This window comes from Parambassis ranga, chromosome 24, assembly GCF_900634625.1.
Source record: "Parambassis ranga chromosome 24, fParRan2.1, whole genome shotgun sequence".
In the NCBI taxonomy this organism is placed as follows: domain Eukaryota; kingdom Metazoa; phylum Chordata; class Actinopteri; family Ambassidae; genus Parambassis; species Parambassis ranga.
In genome coordinates, this window is record NC_041043.1 from 16,205,997 (window position 1) to 16,225,684 (window position 19,688).

At 44.6% G+C, this 19,688-nt stretch overlaps 3 protein-coding genes across 9 annotated transcripts; 1 reads left to right on the plus strand and 2 right to left on the minus strand.

Moving 5' to 3' along the window:
* Window positions 1-136: 136 nt before the first annotated feature.
* Window positions 137-3,427, minus strand: LOC114428400 (uncharacterized). 5 transcript variants are annotated; one of them, XM_028396761.1, is made up of 9 exons: window positions 3,266-3,427; window positions 2,879-3,178; window positions 2,552-2,803; window positions 2,408-2,476; window positions 2,227-2,322; window positions 2,124-2,152; window positions 1,736-1,783; window positions 1,459-1,521; window positions 137-1,079 (listed from the first exon to the last, which is right to left on the minus strand). In XM_028396761.1, exons 1-9 carry the CDS (start codon window positions 3,324-3,326, stop codon window positions 945-947), a joined length of 1,053 nt encoding a protein of 350 aa, XP_028252562.1. In that variant the 5' UTR covers window positions 3,327-3,427; the 3' UTR covers window positions 137-944. The 5 variants fall into 5 exon arrangements, 3 of the variants coding, with proteins under 3 accessions (XP_028252562.1, XP_028252561.1, XP_028252563.1); XM_028396760.1 differs by having other exon boundaries at window positions 137-1,085; XR_003669579.1 differs by having other exon boundaries at window positions 1,061-1,085; window positions 1,952-2,152.
* A 129-nt stretch (window positions 3,428-3,556) lies between these two features.
* LOC114428401 (uncharacterized) lies at window positions 3,557-6,554 on the minus strand. 3 transcript variants are annotated; one of them, XM_028396765.1, is made up of 8 exons: window positions 6,425-6,554; window positions 5,319-5,475; window positions 4,871-5,181; window positions 4,547-4,798; window positions 4,347-4,430; window positions 4,168-4,254; window positions 4,051-4,079; window positions 3,557-3,931 (listed from the first exon to the last, which is right to left on the minus strand). In XM_028396765.1, the coding sequence occupies exons 2-8, from the start codon at window positions 5,363-5,365 to the stop codon at window positions 3,860-3,862; spliced, it is 882 nt and encodes a 293-aa protein (XP_028252566.1). In that variant the 5' UTR covers window positions 5,366-5,475; window positions 6,425-6,554; the 3' UTR covers window positions 3,557-3,859. The 3 variants fall into 3 exon arrangements, with proteins under 3 accessions (XP_028252566.1, XP_028252567.1, XP_028252564.1); XM_028396766.1 differs by lacking the exon at window positions 6,425-6,554 and having other exon boundaries at window positions 4,871-5,178; window positions 5,319-5,714; XM_028396763.1 differs by lacking the exon at window positions 6,425-6,554 and having other exon boundaries at window positions 5,319-5,714.
* LOC114428399 (cytochrome P450 2K1-like) lies at window positions 6,555-11,310 on the plus strand. Its single transcript, XM_028396759.1, has 9 exons — window positions 6,555-6,819; window positions 6,900-7,062; window positions 7,136-7,285; window positions 7,377-7,537; window positions 7,636-7,815; window positions 9,774-9,915; window positions 9,996-10,180; window positions 10,729-10,870; window positions 10,951-11,310. The coding sequence occupies exons 1-9, from the start codon at window positions 6,616-6,618 to the stop codon at window positions 11,136-11,138; spliced, it is 1,515 nt and encodes a 504-aa protein (XP_028252560.1). The 5' UTR covers window positions 6,555-6,615; the 3' UTR covers window positions 11,139-11,310.
* The last annotated feature ends 8,378 nt before the right edge of the window (window positions 11,311-19,688 follow it).

Consider the following 19,688-nt stretch of genomic DNA (forward strand, 5'->3'; position numbering starts at 1 on the left):
TTCTCATTGGTCGAGCTAACAAAGAGGGGCGGGCTGTAGAGTATTCGCTGCCATATTTGGAACTGACGGTCCTCGCTGATTGGCTAATTTTGATGGACGAAGGGGTCAACAAGTGACAGATCTGCAACAAATGGGATTTTCTCCCCCGGTTGCAACTGTTGATTTATTTTAAAGGTGATTAACAATTTCAGCAGTTCTTAACTGTATTATGATTAATTAAATATTAATTAAATTACACAGAGTTAATTATTACAACAAATTAATTAAAAACCCAGTGGTTGTTCTAAGTGATGGTGGCTGTGTTATTCTAGCTACATGAGGGAAAATCATTTCAGTAAACAAACAACAAACGTCTGGATCTGAATAGCACATGAATCTCTGCTGACAATGTTTTCAAGTTTTTTTTCCAAAAAATTATAATTTTTCAACTATTAAGCAACTTCAGTGTCATTTTTAATTTACTTATTAATATAATAAACTTACTTATTCACTGTAAATATGCATATTGCAGTAGTAGTTTGACGTATAACTCCCCCTTCTGGACAAATGGATTGTTACAGTAGTAAAGGTTTTATTTAATTATTATTTTAACTCCAAAAATATTTAAAAAACAATGAATGTTAAAGGATATGAGTGCCACCTCAGCAGTAAAAGTGTACTGTCGCAATTTAAAATAAATAAAACAAATATGAAACAAACCAACAATAAAACATCACCCATTCATTACCGGATGCTACAAAGTACCTGTGTATGTGTCACAAGCGTGCACCATGAGGACTTGCTTCCACATTATACAACTTATAACTTTTCCTACTACGCCCCCTTGTGGACAACAAATTCCTAACAATGAAACCTGGGAATTTCAGTCCCTTCTGTAGGACTGTACAATAATACACAATATATACACAAAATACACAATATTACAACATTTTAAAGCTGGTTTCCTATCTCTTTTGTTTGTGGATGGTGGCGTAGAGATCACAGAGATCAGCAGAGACTCCAGCAGGAGCGGAGGACGTTTTCACAGCACTGTAGATCACCGCATCACCTTCAGCTCCACCATCATCATCGTCATTAACCTGTTCCTAAGGGACAACACCATAAGCTCCATGAATCACACACCAAACAGATAAATGTGACACGGACGTCCTAAAGCTTTTAACCTATAAAGCTGGATTCATAAGATTTATAACCTTTGTTGTATTTCTGTTATTGAAAACTGGTCAGCGTGACCGCACAGTCTTAGATCTGTTCAAATGTGGCCTGATGGTTCAGGCCACATCTTCTACGGACTGTTCATACACAATGAGTGTAGTAGTGTGAGGTCACCCGCAGTAACAGGGCAATCGTAACATGTCATCACATCCTCAGTGCAGCTGTAGAACAGTTCCACTTCCTGTGGTCAACAGGACTCCACTATTGCGTTACTATGACATCACAGCCAGTCAAACAGCTTACCACGGTGTCGGTCTTCTTGGTGTAGCGGATGGAGGCGTAGTAAACAGCGTCTTCAGTATCGGCCTACACAATGAAGACAAGACCGCTCAGAAATACGACATACAGTGTTTCTCAAACTGTGGGCCCTAGAGCACAAATCTGGCTAACAGAGCTTCCTGTTTTATTTCCTGCACCCTGACGACAGCTGCGCCGTCTCCTTCCTCCTTTTTTCACTCAGTTTTATTTTTGATGACAGTGACAGTAAGTGTGATGTACTCTTAATGCAGTGTGACCTCACCGGGTTCCTGCCGGTTTCTGGAGTCAGCACAGAGTTTAGGATCTGTCCCTGTGAAAACACATGAGCACAGTTAGTAGAATGTGTGTCGCAACAGCCAGTGTGTCATCGATGAACCAACACATGCGGACCTTCATGTGATCGACTGTTCTGTTTTAAAACCTTAGTAAGAAGCAGGTTAGCTAACTAATGATGGTTTGTTATATACAGCCACCAGACCTGTTGTTGTCCGCGTCACTGTCACTCTCTGAGGAAGTCATGTGATGTTATGAGTAAGAATCCAGCTGTGTCTTGTTGTGTTATTTAAAGGAGCGGTTTGTGTTTTCTGAAACACCCAGCAGCTGCCGAGGACAGTGAAAGATGATCGTTTCTTTGACATAAGAGAACTCACCGCCTCTTCCTCCGTTTGCATTTTGTTCCCTGAAAAGATTAAAAAAAGTCTATTTTAGCTTCTGCAGCAAAACCTCCAGGACATCCTTTAACCTCCTTCTCACCTTTAGATCTCTTCACCTTGACGAACACCACCACAGTTATTATGAGAGCTGCTGAACCCACAGCCGCCACCACGTATAACCACCACCACCACCACCCTGGACATGAAAACAGAAGAACAGACCCCTCAGCTGCAGAGTGATCACAGTGCAGCTGTAAGAAGAGACATGTGAGCCTCCATACGCATCAGTGTTGTCGGAGTTTCGTGGATGGCAGGCACAGTTCTGTTGATCGTTGGTGTGGCATCCTCACCTGGACAAAGAGAGAGAATCAACTATCTGCAGTGACTGGTGAGGAGCATCAGCAATCATTTACCTGGGTTCTGACCTGAGGCCTGAGGCCTGAAGGCAAACAGGGACACTTTCTCAGTGTACGTATCTGTGACTTCACACTTGAATGCATCGCTGTAAGCCTGCTTCAGATGAACAGGAAATCTCACAGTGGCAAAGCAGTTAGCTGTTGATGTCTTTACTTTATCTTCGTCCACGTCCTCATATGTCCACTTCAGTGTGTGTTGGCACTGATACCTCAGCACAGAGCAGGATAATGTCACCTGCTCACTGTCTTCATCCTCACGCACTGGGTGAGAAGATAAAACATGTTGTAGTTTATTATTCTAACAGGATCCAGCCAAGAAAACATCATGATACTTACTGTTAATAACAAACAGGTTGACATGAGCGTCAGAGGTGTAGGACGATCTGTACCCTCTGCAGGTGTAGAACCCATCATCCTCAGCTCCGACCGCCTTTATAACCAGAGAGCAGTGAGCTGCAACCCTCAGCCTGTCTGCACCTAGAGGAATTTGACCTTGTTGAACTAACAGCACGGCTCCTGCAGCGGAACGACTGAAGAGCCAGTCAATGCTGCCACACCCTCCATCACCGACCCCACACGGCAGAGCGACCTCCTCTCCTTCTCTGACAACAAGTCTGGGTGAGAACTGTGCGGTCACTGTGGAGATAAACACCACGCCGTGTGATGGGCTGAGATTCATGTAATCTAACAGAAGCGGGACATTTCATTGTGTTTTATCCTCACCTGTAACCTGAAGAGCGACGCAGAGAAATACAGAAAACTGAAGCCAGCTGCTCTCAGCCATCGTGCCTGACTTTTCTTGTTCTTGTCTCTGTGTTAGTCACCAACAGAAATGAACAAACTGCTTCCTGTGATCAGGATGCTGTCATCTGTAGCTTCCTCATTGTAACTGCTCAGTTTGCGCCTGTGTCTTAATTTATGCTAGTGAAAAAGAAGAACTGCTGCTGTTTGTTATTATTATTATTATATTGGAATAAACGTGAGACGACCAATCACAGAATTATACAAACAGAATTATTCTTATATCACATTATATTGTTTTGCTTTAACAGAAGAGGACCCAATATTGACCCATGAGGAACTCCAGGGTTAATCTGCTAACGCATACACACAAAATGCATATAAGATGCCAGATCTTCTTCCGAATCTCACAAATAGCAACTGAAAACTAACTAACTAATAATTAAAAAAGGCAAAAATGAGTCCACAATGAAGGTCACTGCTGCTGTTCCTCCTCTGTTAGTGGACTCTGTGGGTCCTTCTGCTGAACATTCATTTAGCTGTTTACACAAGAAGACGTAACGTATACGTTGTTGATCAGTGAACAGAAGAGTCTCCAGTGTTTTCATAAGTCGTTGGACCATCATCTTCAGCATCTTCATTAGGCCCCTGTGAAAACCACCGACCCAACAAATGCATGATTCAAAATCCACATGGGAACAAAGACTCAGAACTCAGAATTTAGTATGAAGAACAACAGACAAACTCATTTTGGTTCACCAACTCACAGTGTTGTCATTCATCTCTGCTTTGTTGCCTGAAAGGACAAATACATTGATTAGTGTCCACAGATTTATTAGAAATGGCCGCTTTACACTGTGAAAAATATCAGTGGGTGCTCTCACCTTTAACCCTGGTCCATATGTGGACAGCCACAACACACACTATGAGTGTCATTAACCCCAGAGACACATAAATAATCCTCCAGCCAACTGAAAGTCAGAATCAAAATATTCAAATCATGTTTGATGCTGCTTCCTGTTTCAAACACCAGACACAAAATTCAGTGTAAAAGAGTCGCCACCTAGTGGTGGTGTTGATGTAGGCACCACTGCGTTGCTCCTTGAGTTTGGGCTGCTGTCAGCTGACGTTTCTGATCTGTACCCAACTACACAAAAGTAAACAATAAAAAAAAGTCATGTTCACACTGTACAGTGAATGTAACATCAGGAGTGTGGACACAACTCTACCAGGAAGGAAACAGGTCCCCCTCTGGTTTCTCACCTGGTTTTTGTCCTGAAGATGGACGCCTGAATTCCAACAGATGCACTCTTTTAGTGTGAACATCGGTGACCTCACACGTGTACTTCTGTTTGAGATAAGAGGCAGGAAGCTCGGTGGAAGCTGAGCAGCGCTGCTGTGGAGTTCTATCTTTGTCACGGCGGTCGTGCACCCACCTCACTTCATGTCTGCACCAGTCATGTGTGGGCACGGTGCAGTTTAATGTCACCACATCACCGGTCCTGTGCTCCCTCACTGTGGACAGAACATTGAAATGTTCGTTTCGTATCAATGAAAAATCCATTCAGCCCGTGTGATGTAACTTACTGCTGACAACAAACAGATGAGAGCGGACGTCGTCATCGTGCTGTGACTCGTTCCTGCAGGTGTACAGGCCGTCATCCTCAGCTGTGACGTTCTTTATAACCAGAGAACAGTTGGCTGTGAGACTCCGTCTGCCAGACGTCTCTTCATCACGCTGTCCACTCTTCACCATGACGTCTGCGGCTGCTGACTGCGATGGACTACTGAAAATCCAGGACAAACTTTCACAGCCGTCCTGATCTTCTGTCACACATGGCAAAGTGACGCCATCTCCATCTTTGACAAGTAGGGGGGGTAATGTCCAGTCACTGCTGCTGTACAGACATATACAGGCATACAAGCTCACGTTTATGCAGTTGGTGTGAGAGTACATTTAGAATCAGCTGAAGTCACATGTCAAATTATGATTTAGAATTTCTGTGGTGTGCCTGTGTGCTGCATGGAACCTTACCTTGGAGCTGAAGCACCAGCAGCAGTAACGTGGACATTTGAATCCATCCGAGTTCAGCTGTTATGAGTCTGTTTTTCTCCATTTGTAGTTGTGAGCTGCGTCCGTACAGCTGTGTTTAACAGAATCTACTTCCTTTAAGAGCGGCGTGTTTCACTTCCTGTCAGTGACACATTTTCCAACAAGTTATTTTTGTGTATACAGATCACTAACTCCTCTGTAACAAGAGGTGTTTGCACTGAAAACATGAACATTAAGAAATGTTCGTTTCTCTAAGTCCTTCAGAGGAAACTAGGAGCCAACATGTGGCCTCAGTGCTGCAGAGATTCTCCACAACACAGCAGCAACCTTCACCCATCCTCAGACTGAGTCTGGACTAAGGATCAGTGTCAAGGTCAGGGTTTGTGTTGGTTTGAAGGTGAGCCCAACTGGTACTTTGACTTATAACTGTAGTATCAGGTGACACAATTCTGTAAACATCAGCTTACCTTTAAACACATTTAGATAACCTGGATAAGAAGGCCTCAGAAATAGCCACAGAAACATGCTGACACCTACAGGAAGTGATAAGGAGTGATATCTGGCATTTATTATAAACCAGATTACGGCAGTGGAAGCATAAAAAGATCTTTACAAGAAAGAGTAGATGAGATGGACTGCATTATGTATTTGATGCTGTATCTGAAGGAGAGACAGGGTCTTTATATTTTGAGCACTGACTGTCAATGCTGGACAAGTAGAGATGCTTGACGATACCTAGATATGGAAAATTACAGAGATGGTATCACTGTTATAAAATCTTGGCAACATTGGCACGAGGAAAACTTTCACCTCTAACTCTAAAACTTTTACAGTCCTATTGTGAAAGGGTTCGGTGTGTTAACTTTATCTTCAAATAAAATCATCAGGTTTCATTTCACCTCTCACACACAGACACTTCTCAGAGTGTCGTTTCTGTTGTGAAACCACATATATTCATGATATTTAAATGCAGTTAAGTCTCTTTCTTTGCTTCAATTAAACAGAACAAACTTTCAAACACTTTCACCATAACCTAAAGGACACACATCAAGCAAAGTGAGTCAGAAACACCCTCAGTCCATATTTACCTTTCACACACACACAATAGCTAGGTGGGACAAAGGTGATGCCAGGCTGTGTGAAAGAGGCCGGTGACTGGCATCAAAGTTCAAGTTCACACTGGTAATAATCTACTAGTTTTTCATTGAACGTCCCACTATTTATTACAGCCTTCCTCCCTCAGTACGGCCAACAGGAAGCCTCACTGTTTGTTGTAGCCATGGGGCTCGTAGATGTTCTCCTCCAGTCCTTCAGTTCTGTCTCCTTGTTGGGGGCTCTGGCAGTCCTGCTGCTCATCTATCTCCTCTCCACCTCCAGCGTCAGTTCAGATGGCAGGAAGGAGCCTCCAGGACCCACACCGCTGCCCCTGCTGGGAAACCTGCTGCAGCTGGACCTGCAGAGACCCTACAACACACTGCTGAAGGTGAGGAAGATGCTGACATAGTTTTGTTGGATGTTCTCTGCAGACAGTTCTGTTTCTGATGTGTGTTTGGCTGTCATTAGTTTTCCAAGAAATATGGATCAGTGTTCACGGTCTACTTTGGACCTAAAAAAGTGGTGGTCCTGGCAGGATACAAGACGGTGAAGGAGGCACTTGTTACTCATGATGAAGACTTTGGAGAGAGAGATCCAGTGAAAGTTATGAAAGATTTTAATGAAGGGCACGGTAAGGACAGAAAAGTGCAAACATCATTCTGTTTGTTTTGCAATTATATGTAATCTGTCTGACTTTACTGCAGGGGTTTTATGGTCCAATGGTAATTTGTGGAAAGAAACCCGGCGCTTTGCCTTGACTAATCTCAGAGACTTTGGGATGGGGAAGAGAGCATGTGAGGATAAAATCACAGATGAAGGCCAACACCTTATTGAAGTTTTTAAGACATTTAAAGGTACAGGCAGTTTATTTAGTTTCAATTTAAAATGATGCTAATTTAAAGCTAACCTCTAAAATGTGACGATTCCTGCATTTTCTTGTCTCAGGAGAAGCCTTTGATACAACACAAGCTCTAAACTATGCAGTCTCTAACATCATCTGCTCCATGGTGTACGGCAGCAGGTTTGAATATGATGATCCAGAGTTCACGTCCATGGTAGATCGAGTTAACAGAAACATTCAACTCGTTGGCTCCTCCTTAATACAGGTATCTTCATAAATACTACACCACCCATTAACTGATTAACTGCTGCAGCTGCACTTCTCTGTGTTATTTTGACCCCATATATATAAAACCTTTGGCAGATGTACAACCTATTTCCATGGCTCTTCCAATGGACTTCTATCAGGAGGGAAGTCTTCGAATTAACTGCAGCCAACAAGAAGCAAAACATGGACCTCTTCAGCCGTCTGAAAGAGACCCTGAATCCACAGATGAGCAGGGGGTTTGTGGATGCCTTTCTGGTTCGCCAGCAAAATCTGGAGGTTTGTATCATCCAGCACAGGGAGTTTCATTAGTTAGTGTAATCACATGCATACACTAACAGTCACAAAACCCGTATTCTGCCCATAGAAAAGCTGAAAATGGATAGAACTGTTTCTGTTGGCATCAGAGAGCTATCTGACCTAGGGCACAGTCAGTGTTTGCAGAGAGCAATTGACAAACCAGGACAAACCACCACATTTAACTGCTGCCTCTCCAAGTCAGCACTACACTAAGGCCCCGGTCACACTGGAGAAAGTTAATCCTGCTACAGTAGGATTGTATCTGGATAGTCTTTAAGCTGGATATGTTCAGACCTAATTTCAAATCTGGCTATCACACACGCGTGTCCGCACTCAATCAGCGTAATCTGGCTTGTTTGCAGTCCTCCAAACCGCTAGGTGGCGCCTCAGTATGACCACGTGTGTGCATGCGTCATGCGTTTTTACTGTCCCCGAATTCCACTCTAGCCGGATTGATTTCCCCAGTGAGAACAGGGTCTAAAAGATTCACATTCTGATCTGATCCACACATTTTCTATTTCACTAAACACATCTGGGTCATGGTAGCAACAGGACAAACAGGGCTGCCCAGGCCTTCATGTGTCCAGAAAGTTCCTCCAACACCACCTATGGCTCCAGTGAGTTCTGACTGGTAAACCCCTGAAAACAGTCTTATCTTGTCTCAATCTGCTGCTGCAGCAGTTCCACCAGCCCCGTTCACACTGGGGAAATCAATCCGTGATTTGGGCCATATCTTATTATATCTGGATAGTTTTTTTCTGAGTCTGAACAACGCAAATCCGAATATATCCGTATAGACCTCTCAGGCCCCGTTCACACTGGAGAAAGTCATTCCAGCTAGAGTAGGATTGTATCTGGATAGTCTTTAAGCTGGATACGTTCAGACCTATTTTCAAATCTGGCTATCACACAAGCGTGTCCGCACTGAATCCGGCTTAATCCGGCTTGTTTGCGGTCCTCCAAACACTAGGTGGCACCTCGTAATATACTGAGTCCGTTCAGGCCGCAATAGGACCGCACGGTTTTTTGTCCCGTGTCGCGCCCCGTGAACCGGAAGTAGCACATCGCTAACCGGACGTAGCGTGTCGCTAACCGGAGGTATCACGACGCTAGCCGGATTCGCTAGCCATATTTGCGTTCACACCTGAGCCACATTTGAGCCAATCCAGCTAGATCCACCTCTCGTAGGATACAGCCGGATTCGAGGTGTTCACACTCAGAAAAAACCTGGATACAGGATACATCTGGATGCGGCCCTAATCCCACTTTAGCCAGATTTATTTCCCCAGTGTGAACGGGGTGTCAGAGGTGGATCTAGCTGGATTGGCTTACATCTGGCTCAGGTCTGAATGCAAATGCGGCTAGGGAATCCAGCTAGCGACGTGATACTTCCGGTTCACAGGGACAGTGTCCGGGTCGTGTACAAAAGCCGTATGTAAACAACCGTTGAACTACTACAGCTTTGCCCCGAGTTTATTTTCCACAGGGCTACAAAGGAATAACCTGCTTTATGAACCGAAAAAAAAACTAAATACAAAAAAAACAAAAACGAGCGAGACGGGACAAAAAAGCATGCGCACATATGGTCCTACTGCTGCCTAACTGGGCTCTGTATATTACGAGCCCCCACTAGCGGTTCGGAGGACAACAAACAATTCGGATTAAGCTGGATTGAGCGCAGACACGCCTGTTTGATAGCCAGATTTGAAAATAGGTCTGAATGTATCCAGCTTAAAGGCTGTGTGGATTCAATCCAACTCTAGCTGGATTGACTTTCTCCAGTGTAAACGGTGCCTTATTAAATTTTCAAAGCTTTCAGTCGTTCTCTAAAAGCAAGCTCCGCTAAAATGCACACATGAAAAATGTAATCAGCAAGCATCCTACCAATCTGTGGGGTCAGATTTGTTAAATATGCTCTTTGTTCTGTGTGAATGCAGGAATCTGGGATTACAGACAGCAACTTCAACAGCACTAACCTTCTGTCAACAGTCATGAATCTGTTTGCTGCCGGCACTGACACAACATCAACCACACTGAGATGGGGGCTTCTGCTTATGGCCAAATATCCAAAGATACAAGGTGAGGATGTCAAAATACACAAAACAACGAGCACCATCATAATAGACTTCACGGGGCTCCATGCTCTCTTTCATCCCCAGACCAGGTCCAGGAGGAGCTGAAGAGTGTCATAGGAGACCGGCAGGTGCAGGTTGATGACAGGAAAAAACTGCCCTTTACAGATGCCGTCATCCATGAGACACAGCGACTGGCCAGCATCCTGCCCACAGCAGTTCCACACAGAACCTCCAGAGACATCACTTTTCAGGGTCATTTCATCAAGAAGGTCAGAACACAGTCTGTAAGACCAAACCTGACTTGATGCAGGGCAAACAGGATTAAAGAGATGGACTGTGACAGTTTAAGAGTTTCTGACAACTGAAGTCATGAATATCGTCTTGGTTAATTATGAACAAAAGCACATGCTTCTGTATTGAATCAGTGACACTTTACCCTCAACCTTTACTGGGTAATGATTCTTAAAACAATTCATAAACATAAGCAATAAAAAATATACTTGTTTACCGTGCAACTAGAGGTTCAATTGTGTGCTGTAATCTCTGTAGGGAAGATTGAAGCAAGGCGTCTGGACTTGTAGAGTTTTCTAGAAGACGTTTCGCTGCTCATCCAAGCAGCTTCATCAGTTCTAACTGTTTGGTGGGGAAACATGGTTTATATGTGGTTACAGACCTATGTGGGTGGGTCTGGGTAAAATGAGCAATGGATGAGCAGCGAAACGTCTTCTAGAAAACTCTACAAGTCCAGACGCCTTGCTTCAATCTTCTCTACGTATGATGACCTGGATGACTGAGAATCTTCATCAACACTCTGCAGGGAACCACAGTGTATCCTCTCTTAACGTCCGTCCTGCATGATGCCAGTGAGTGGGAGAAGCCGCACACCTTTCATCCTGCTCACTTCCTGGACAAAGACAACAAGTTCGTCAAGCGAGAGGCCTTCATGCCTTTTTCTGCAGGTGTGTGAGCTCAGCTATCACTGTTGTGTTCATACATAGTGATAGGAAATCAAAATCATTTCATAATGTGTCTCTTGCAGGTCGCAGGATTTGTCTCGGAGAGAGTCTGGCCAGGATGGAGCTGTTCATCTTCTTCTCCACCCTCCTGCAGCACTTTCGGTTCACTCCTGCACCGGGGGTTACAGAGGAAGAGTTAGATCTGACCCCTGGGACTGGCTTCACCCTTGGACCTTCACCTCATAAACTGTGTGCCGTTTCCCGAATGTAACATGTGATGTATTGTTTTCTTTAAAATGTGTTTTTTTTACTACTTTACTACTGGATTTCTGCATTAGTTTCTTTGCAGAGAACCTTCTATAGCTGCACAGCCTATATTCTATGTCAGTCTCACAGATGTTTTGATCAATCTCTCCACAATAAACCTGACATTTCTGCACCAATGTATCTTTGACTAATTATTGCTCTCCCCCGCCCGCCCTTAAAAAAAGAATAACATCAGTTATCTAGACAACAGTTCAAAGCTGTTCTCTCTCCAAGGGGGTACAGGCGTTCAGGGTGTGTGGTCCCTCCTCACTTTCTCCCCTTCTCCCTCCCATCTTGTGCAGATTCACATTTTCATCCGGTGTCCATATATCCATCCATTATCTTTCAGCCCACTCTGCCCGACACTACAAGGTTACTTCCTGTTTTCCTTGTCATTACACACATCTACAAATCACTGCTGGACACCTCCCGTACCACAGCCATGCTTTAAAAACATGTCAATGAACACAAAGAGAACTGACTCGCGCCAGTGAGTGGGAGAAGCCCCACACCCCCTGATCCTGCTCACTTCCTGGACAAAGACCAAAAGTTTGTCATGTGAGATGCCTTCATGCCATTTTCTGCAGGTTGCTGAGCTCAGCCATCACTGATTGTCATGTGTATTGACATAACTGTCTCTCCATTTACCAGCACACACACAGTGTGTTTTTATTACATCTCCCCACAGACAGAATAAGCTGGGATAAAGTACCAATGCCTACAGTTTATTGATTGATTTTCTCTTTTTATGTGCTGGACCTTCCCTCTTTCTTCCCAGCCAATAGGCTGCGCCTGCCTTGCTCCTATTGACCAACCCATCTTCTTCACTTAAAATCATGCAGTCACTGTGTGCCGCCACATAAGTATCTCGTAGCCTACTGCTCACTCTTTGTTGTAGCCACGGGGCTCATAGATGTTTGCCTTCAGTCCTTTAGTTCTATGGCCAGTGCAAAAAGTAAAGGGGACAGGGGGCAATATTGTCTTTATACATTTATTTTGTGCACCACTGCCTGTAGAAATTATATGGGATAGGGACCTCACCTCTGTGGGACAGGAAGAAATTTGGGGGGACACAGTATGGGAGAATTTACATAACACCATCAATTAATATATTCTATGTCCTTAAATAACCAAGGTGTTCCAGTAACCCTTTAACAAAGACAGTAGAGAATCTTTGTAGAAAACTGAAACTCCCTTCAAGATTTTAAATCGGGTAAACTTGACTTTAGGCTGTTCCATACTCCGCGAGACAAAGAGCGGAGAACGCACTCCATGGGTGGTAAGAGATACAAAAAAAAGGTCTTTTCCGCACTGAGGTACCATACTCCGCGAGACGCGTGTGTGCAGAACTCCTCATACGGCCCGCCCACTAAACTAGAAGGGAAGACTTTACTGAGTTTTTTAACACACCACAATCTACTGTGTTCCAATGTGCCTGATACTTCAAACTGTCCGGTGATGAGCTGTGAAGATGCGACATTAAAAGTAACAATAGCAAAGATATACAGACATTGTTAACGAGCCAATTATGCCCGGGTATGTAGGAGTATATAGAATGGTAACAGTCACCAGTGTGAATGGCTGTCTGGAGTTATTGGTGACAACGCCCACAAAATGACGTCATTTTTCTCGGACCGCCCGTTGTGCAGGTCAGACTTGAAACATCTATACATCAGCACATTCAACTTCTTAATATGAATACAAACATTACTAAGGAGAGATGAAAGGACGCAGAGGGCTCATGAGGGCTCTGAGCAAACAGGGTCATCCCAAGTCTGTCACTTGTCCGTCTGGCAAATATATCTCAACCCTATGCTAGAACATGTTATACATGTCAAAATAACAGTAAGGAGAAGCCGAGTAAAGAAGATGCTGGTCAGACTGTGCAGGGATTTCTGCATCGAGATCCAGGCAGCTGTAGCAGGTGTGTACTCTCTTCAGTGTTATTATATATAGCCAGAGTGATACAAAGCTCTGCAATGAAAAGCACACTGAAATATAAAACTGACAGAGTGGGGTGTTCCTTGTGAAGTCTGCACAGGCTCTAGATGGCGCCAAATCACACTGTCCCATAGAGAAACAATCCAAGCAGTAGAATAAGCCAAAAATAGTGATAACTCACTGCCAAGTGGAATCACAATAGATAGAGGAAATAATAACATGTTACACACCCACCTATGCCAAACTTCTTCCTGTGGCCCCTTAACAAAAACCTGACAACTGTTTCCCTACCATAATAACTGTGGCACAATGAAAAAACTGCAGAAGAAGAAGAGAGCTGCAACCACTGCAGCCAGTGTGTGTGGTGTTAATTAGGGCCTGACACATTGTTAGAAATACACAAAAGATAAAGCTGAAGTTCACTCAAGTGTTTTTATTCCTGCAGGAAGGAGCAGTGGGAGAGAGGAGACAGAAAAGGTCATATCTTTTTCACACAACATGGCTGCCATATAGTCTGCAGTATTCTCCTTTGCGGATGTTATTTATGCAAAAGGCCTTAATGGATGTATGTAATAAGGCTGGCCATACAGCTTCTCAAAAGGTGACAGGCCTTTACTGCTTGGCAGTATATGCACGCTTAAAGCCACTAGGGGGAGGCATTTCATCCAATTCCACCCCATCTCAGACATCATTTTCTTCAGTTTTGTTTTGATAGTGCCATTAGTTCTTTCCACCAGCCCTGCTGACTGTGGGTGATCAGAACAGTGATGTTTGACATGCATCCCAAAAACACTGGCCAGATTCTTAATTACCTGATTCGTAAAATGTGTACCATTGTCACAAAAGACTCTTTCAGGTATACCAAAGCGTGGAATAATTTCTTTTGTCAATGCTTTGGCCACAGTTAGTGCGTCAGGCGTCCTTGTGGGGAAGATTTCAACCCATCTCGTTAACACATCCACAATCACTAAGCAGTATTTCTTCCCTTCACATTGGTTCAGCTCAATAAAGTCCATACATATGTGCTGAAAAGGGTACTGCAGTTCAGGGAATGTTCCTCTCTTAGGTCTTTCATTTCCCTGTGGATTGTGTTTTGCACAGATACACACATCTGCACAGTTAACGCTTTGGTAACTATAGATACCATCCCTCCTGTTGAGGCATGATCCAACCCATGACTCAAAAGAGCAGCGTATCTATAGAGTGATTTAGGTGAAACAGGTTTATCCTGTGGACCTTTCCAGACGCCATCTGGGTGCAGGGTGGCACCCTGTTTTTTCCAAAGGTTCTTTTCATGTTCTGAAGCAGAGGATTGCATGCTACAGAGAATGTCATGGTCCAAATGATCTATACAGTCCCTGCCAGCCTCCGGTCCAAGTAGTATGTCACATGTGGCAGCACGTTTTGCCTCATCATCTGCTTTGCGGTTGCCCAGCCACACCGAGTCTGTGCCGCACATTTACAAATTGCAATCTTTCTGGGAAGCTGTACAGAATCCAAAAGATCAGGAATAAGTTTTAAATGCACGATTCCTTTTCCAGTGGATGTAACCATTCCTCTGTTTTTCCACTGGTTTGCAAATGTGTGGATACAAGAAAATGCATACTGACTGTCAGTGTACAAATTAATAACTTTGTTTGCTCTTAACTTGCATGCTTCTGTCAGAGCAACGAGTTCAGCCGCCTGGGCGGAGTAGTGGTGTGGTAATGCAGCTGATTTCAAAACCCTGTCTATTGTGACCACAGCGTAACCCGTGGATTTGTGCCATCCAAGTTTTTCTTGCTGGAACCATCAACGTACATGATAATGTCAGCGTCTAAAAAAGGTGTGTCTCTCTGGTCTGATCGTGGCAACACAGTCTTTTCAACCTCTGCAATACCATTGTGAGGTTCACCATCCTCAGCTGTAGGTAAAAGTGTGGATGGATTAAGTGCCGTGCAGCGTTCAGTGGTGATGTGGGGCTGGGAACAAAGCACAGCCATGCAAGACAACTCTCAGGCAGGAGACATATGAGTTATTTTGTTTTGTAGCAACAACACAGAGACTGCATGAGGAACCTTAAGTGTTAATTGATTGTAAAGTACAACAGACGCAGATGCCTGCACTGCCATCGAGGCAGCAGTTACAGCCTGTAGACAGATTGGCATGGCACGTGCAACCGGGTCCAGAGGAGTAATAAGCAATGGGTTCATGCTTATCCCCACATGGTTGTGTTAACACTGAGGTCATGAACCCGTTTCTGCAGTCCACTGTCTGTGTGAATGGTTTGCTATAGTCAGGCAGACCTAAAACAGATGACCCCATAAGTAGCTGTTTAACTCTGGTGAAGGCCTGCTCAGCTACTGTGTTCCATGACAATGTGGTCAGTGGATTTACAACCTGAGCATAGTCTGGAGACCTGCTCCTACAGAAATGAATCATGCCCAAGAAAGACATCATTTGTCTTTTTGTGACAGGTCTGGGTGCTGCGAGGATGGCCTGCTTTCTGCTCTCATCCAGCGTGCGGCCCTCCCCAGATAAATTAACCCAAATATTTAACCTGTCTCTTCCAAAGCTGCAGTTTGTTCTTACTGGCCTTGTGGCCCTGGGCCGCAAGATAACACAGGAGGGCCAGCATGTCCTTTTTGCACTGTTTCTCTGTCTTTGAGCAAACAAGTATATCATCAACATACAACAGTATCTGACTCCCCGAGGGAGGTGGAAATTGGCAAGGTTCGTTGACATTGCTTGTGAGAATATAGTGGGACTCTCACAATAACCTTGAGGTATTCATGTGTACGTGTACGTCTTGTGTGCGTCTGGATGCACAGGGACAGAGAAAAAGACGTTTGCTAAGTCAATAACAGGTCGTACATCATTCAACAAAGTGTGTGGATCAGGCACGAAAGGGGCCCTGGGAATTACAGCCTGGTTTACAGCTTGCAAATCTTGAACCATCCTCCAGCCGGTGGATGGAGCTGCTTTCTTAACAGGAAACAGGGGTGTATTACATGGTGAATCAGCACATTCTCCAACACCAGATTCGAGTAAGGCCTTTATAGTGGGCCTGATTCCCTCTGTGGCCTCTGGCTTAATAGGATATTGTCTTTGAAAAGGCCTGTAGGAGCTCTTTGGGATTATTTTTACAGGCTCCGCGTCCTTCATAGTGCCGACATCTGCAGGTCCAGTGGACCATAATGTGTCTGGTACTACTGTTAAAGCACTGTCCTCAGAGGAGAGCAGGGACAAGCCTCAGCACTGTGACCTCTCACTGAGGTGCACAGCTTTCACTGCCGTCGTGCACCAGTTAAATCTCTGACTGTACACACACACCCATCTTCCACTGGACAGGATTCCAATCAATTCCAGATTGTTCTGCTTTGCTTACAAAGTGAGAGAGAGTGAGATGTGGGGGCCTCTGTGTTGTCTAAATAAGGCCTGCTCCTCAACTTGAAGCTTACAAGCTGCTCCAACAAATCCTCTCTGATCGAAATAAATGTTAGTAATTCTGATCTTCGCAGAAGCGGTCTTAAAGAACTTGTGTTCATACCGGCTGTCTGACCCATGTGTGTACTTATAGTACATTGTGCAATGCATGTCAGTGGCTTGCTGAATAGTGGCGGTAGGATTAGCCACTGCTTTAGTGAGTTTAAACAATTCATCAGCATCCGCCCCTGGTCCAGTGACCTTCAAATCCAAACTGTAATAATAATTTCAGTTTTCATAATGCGGACCGCTTTCATGCCTGTTGGTGTGGGGACTACTGCAATTCCTAGTGTTGACATTAAACCTCTACCCAGAAGGTTAATAGGACATCAGTCGTCCAGCGCAAAGGAACACTTCGTACTGATTCCAGACACTGGGTCTGTAACCTTGACTGGTACTGATAAAAAACTCTTTGCTTAGCTGCCCACCAGCAGACTTCACAAACAACCAGTCTGAAGACTTTTTGTCCCTGGCATGTGGCACAGAATGATTTAGTACAGATACGGTGGCACCTGAATCGCAAACTCGACATATCTACCGTCAATAACAACCGTAATCAATGGCTGCTGTTCCTGAGAAAACAGCACGTCTAGATGGTGCAGTTCAAGGATATGTTTTGTATCATCTGTCTCCATTCCTCCATCTCCTGCTCCCTCCGCGCTGCCCTCCTCTTCTCATATTACCTTGGAAATAAACATCACATGCATTAGAATCATCCTGATCATTATCAATGAGGACATATGTTTCAGTCACCAGTTTTTTCTTTTACTTTAAGTCTTGTTTCAGTACATCTTCTGCATGCATGGCATTTTCTTTAATGATTGTCAGTGTCGCAGTCCTCCACCCAACTAAGTTTTTTCGGATGAAGTTACTCACAGGCAAAGAAAGGCCATTCAAGAATGCTGTCTTTAAGTGCTGTATGTATGGTGAATCCTCAGTGTGCTGTTGTGCCGGGCCTGTCCAGCCTCATCCCCCGCCAATGGATCCAACTCACCACCAGGTAGTGATCAGTTGACAGCTCAGCCCCTCTCTTCACCCGAGTGTCCAAAACACAAGGTCGAAGAGCAAATGACATGATTACAAAATCGATCATTGACCTCCGGCCTAGGGTGTCCTGGTGCACCGATGGACAACCTTGTGCTCGAACATGGTGTTCGTTATGGACAAACCATGCCCAGCACAGAAGTCCAATAACAAGACACCACTCGGGTTCAGATCAGGAAGGCTGTTCCTCCCAATCACGCCTCTCAAACCACAGTGAGAGACCTCTCCCCAACCCGAAGGCGAAGGGACGCCACCCTCTCACATACTGGGGAAAACTCCAACACATGGCAGCTAAGCTGTGGGGCTATGAGCAAGCCCACACCAGCCCGCCGCCTCTCACCATGGGCAACTCCAGAATAGAAGAGAGTCCAACCCCTCTCAAGGAGTTGGGTTCCAGAACCCGAGCTGTGCGTGGAGGCGAGCCCGACGGCCTCCCGCACAAGCTCAGGCTCCTTCCCCCCCAACGAGGTGACATTCCATGACCCCAGAACCAGTTTCTGTGTGCAGTGGCCACCCAATCCACTATGCACCGGCCCCTTACGGTCCCTCCCACTGGTGGTGGGCCCACGTCGCTCCTTCAGGCTAAGACCGGCCGGGCCCTGTGGGGAAAGGCCCAGCCACCAGGCGCTCGCATTCGAGCCCCAACCCCGGGCTTGGCTCCAAGGTGGGCCCTGGCTGTGCCATACCGGGCGACGTCACGGTCCTTGTTTGTCTTTTCTTCATAAGGGGTTTTTGGACCGCTCTTAGTCTGGCCCATCAGCCAGGACCTGTTTGCCTTGAGAGACCCTGCTGGGGGCATTAAGCCCCCAGCAAACATAGCTCCTAGGATCATCTGGGCACTCAAACCCCTCCACCACAATAAGGTGGCGGTCCATGAAAGGGCCTCCTTTCTCTCCCCACCTCGGCAAAAAGTTTCACCCTTAGTCTGCATATATTTTGATTCCCTATTGAGGGTTACTTTCTCTTGTTTTGTTTTAGAGCTGTTTGACCCCATTATTGTCAAATACTCAAGCCAGTCAGTTTGTATGGGGTTCACCTGAGCAACTGACCCGTATGCAAATGAGTGCAGAGAGTTTCGTTAACACCGTGAGGTATCAGCTCTCTTTACTCAATGCTTAGACATTTGAGACTTCAAGATCGATCAAGAAAAAAAAATTGTATTATTATTTGTATTATTATTATTTTATTTTAATCATTATTGTATTTATATATTTATTGTTATAATCCCCCCTTTTTTTCTCTTAAGCCTGTTCTATTCTTACTCTCCTGGGGCACAAACTGGTGCGGACGGGTGGACCACCACCTCACTTCATGGATACTGGACTACTTGAGGGCAGGTCAGTCCATAGCATCAATGCCTTCATCATGCAAGAACTGCTGACACACTTCAGCCACATGAGGCCTTGCATTGTCATGCATCAGAAGGAACCCAGGGCCTACTGCACCAGCATATGGTCTCACAACGGGTCTGAGGATCTCATCCCGGTACCGAATGGCAGTCAGGGTACCTCTGGCTAGCACATGATGGGCTGTTCATACACACACTTAAAGTTAAAACTAGTCTACCTGCTGTGCAATACCTTGGCTCTGTTATACAGTACAATAACTTTTTCAGCTCTTATGTACATAATGTAAATTGTCATTGTCACCATACCTGAGCATGACGTACAATAACAATTCAGTACTGAAGTCACTTTATTCTGTTAACAGGACAAGCATTCATTCATTTTGTATTCATTAATATTTATCTATTTGTGCTATTTGATTTATAATGTGTACTTCTAGTTTACCTGCTGTAACACTTTTTTTGTGGGGGACTAATAAAGGATTATCTTATGTGTACAAACCACTGAACAATCCACAGCCAGTTGAAATTAATTGATTAGTGCACACTTTAAATATCATAATTTTCACCTTCAGGTGTTGGGCAAAGTATCTTGTATAGTCTTTTCAACCTTGTATGGCTAAATTCCAAGGGGGATAAAGGCAAAATCAAGGGCTGTTGACAGAGTACAATGTACCAACTCCAACACTAATGATTTACTTTGTTTTGTTAAGCCTTCCA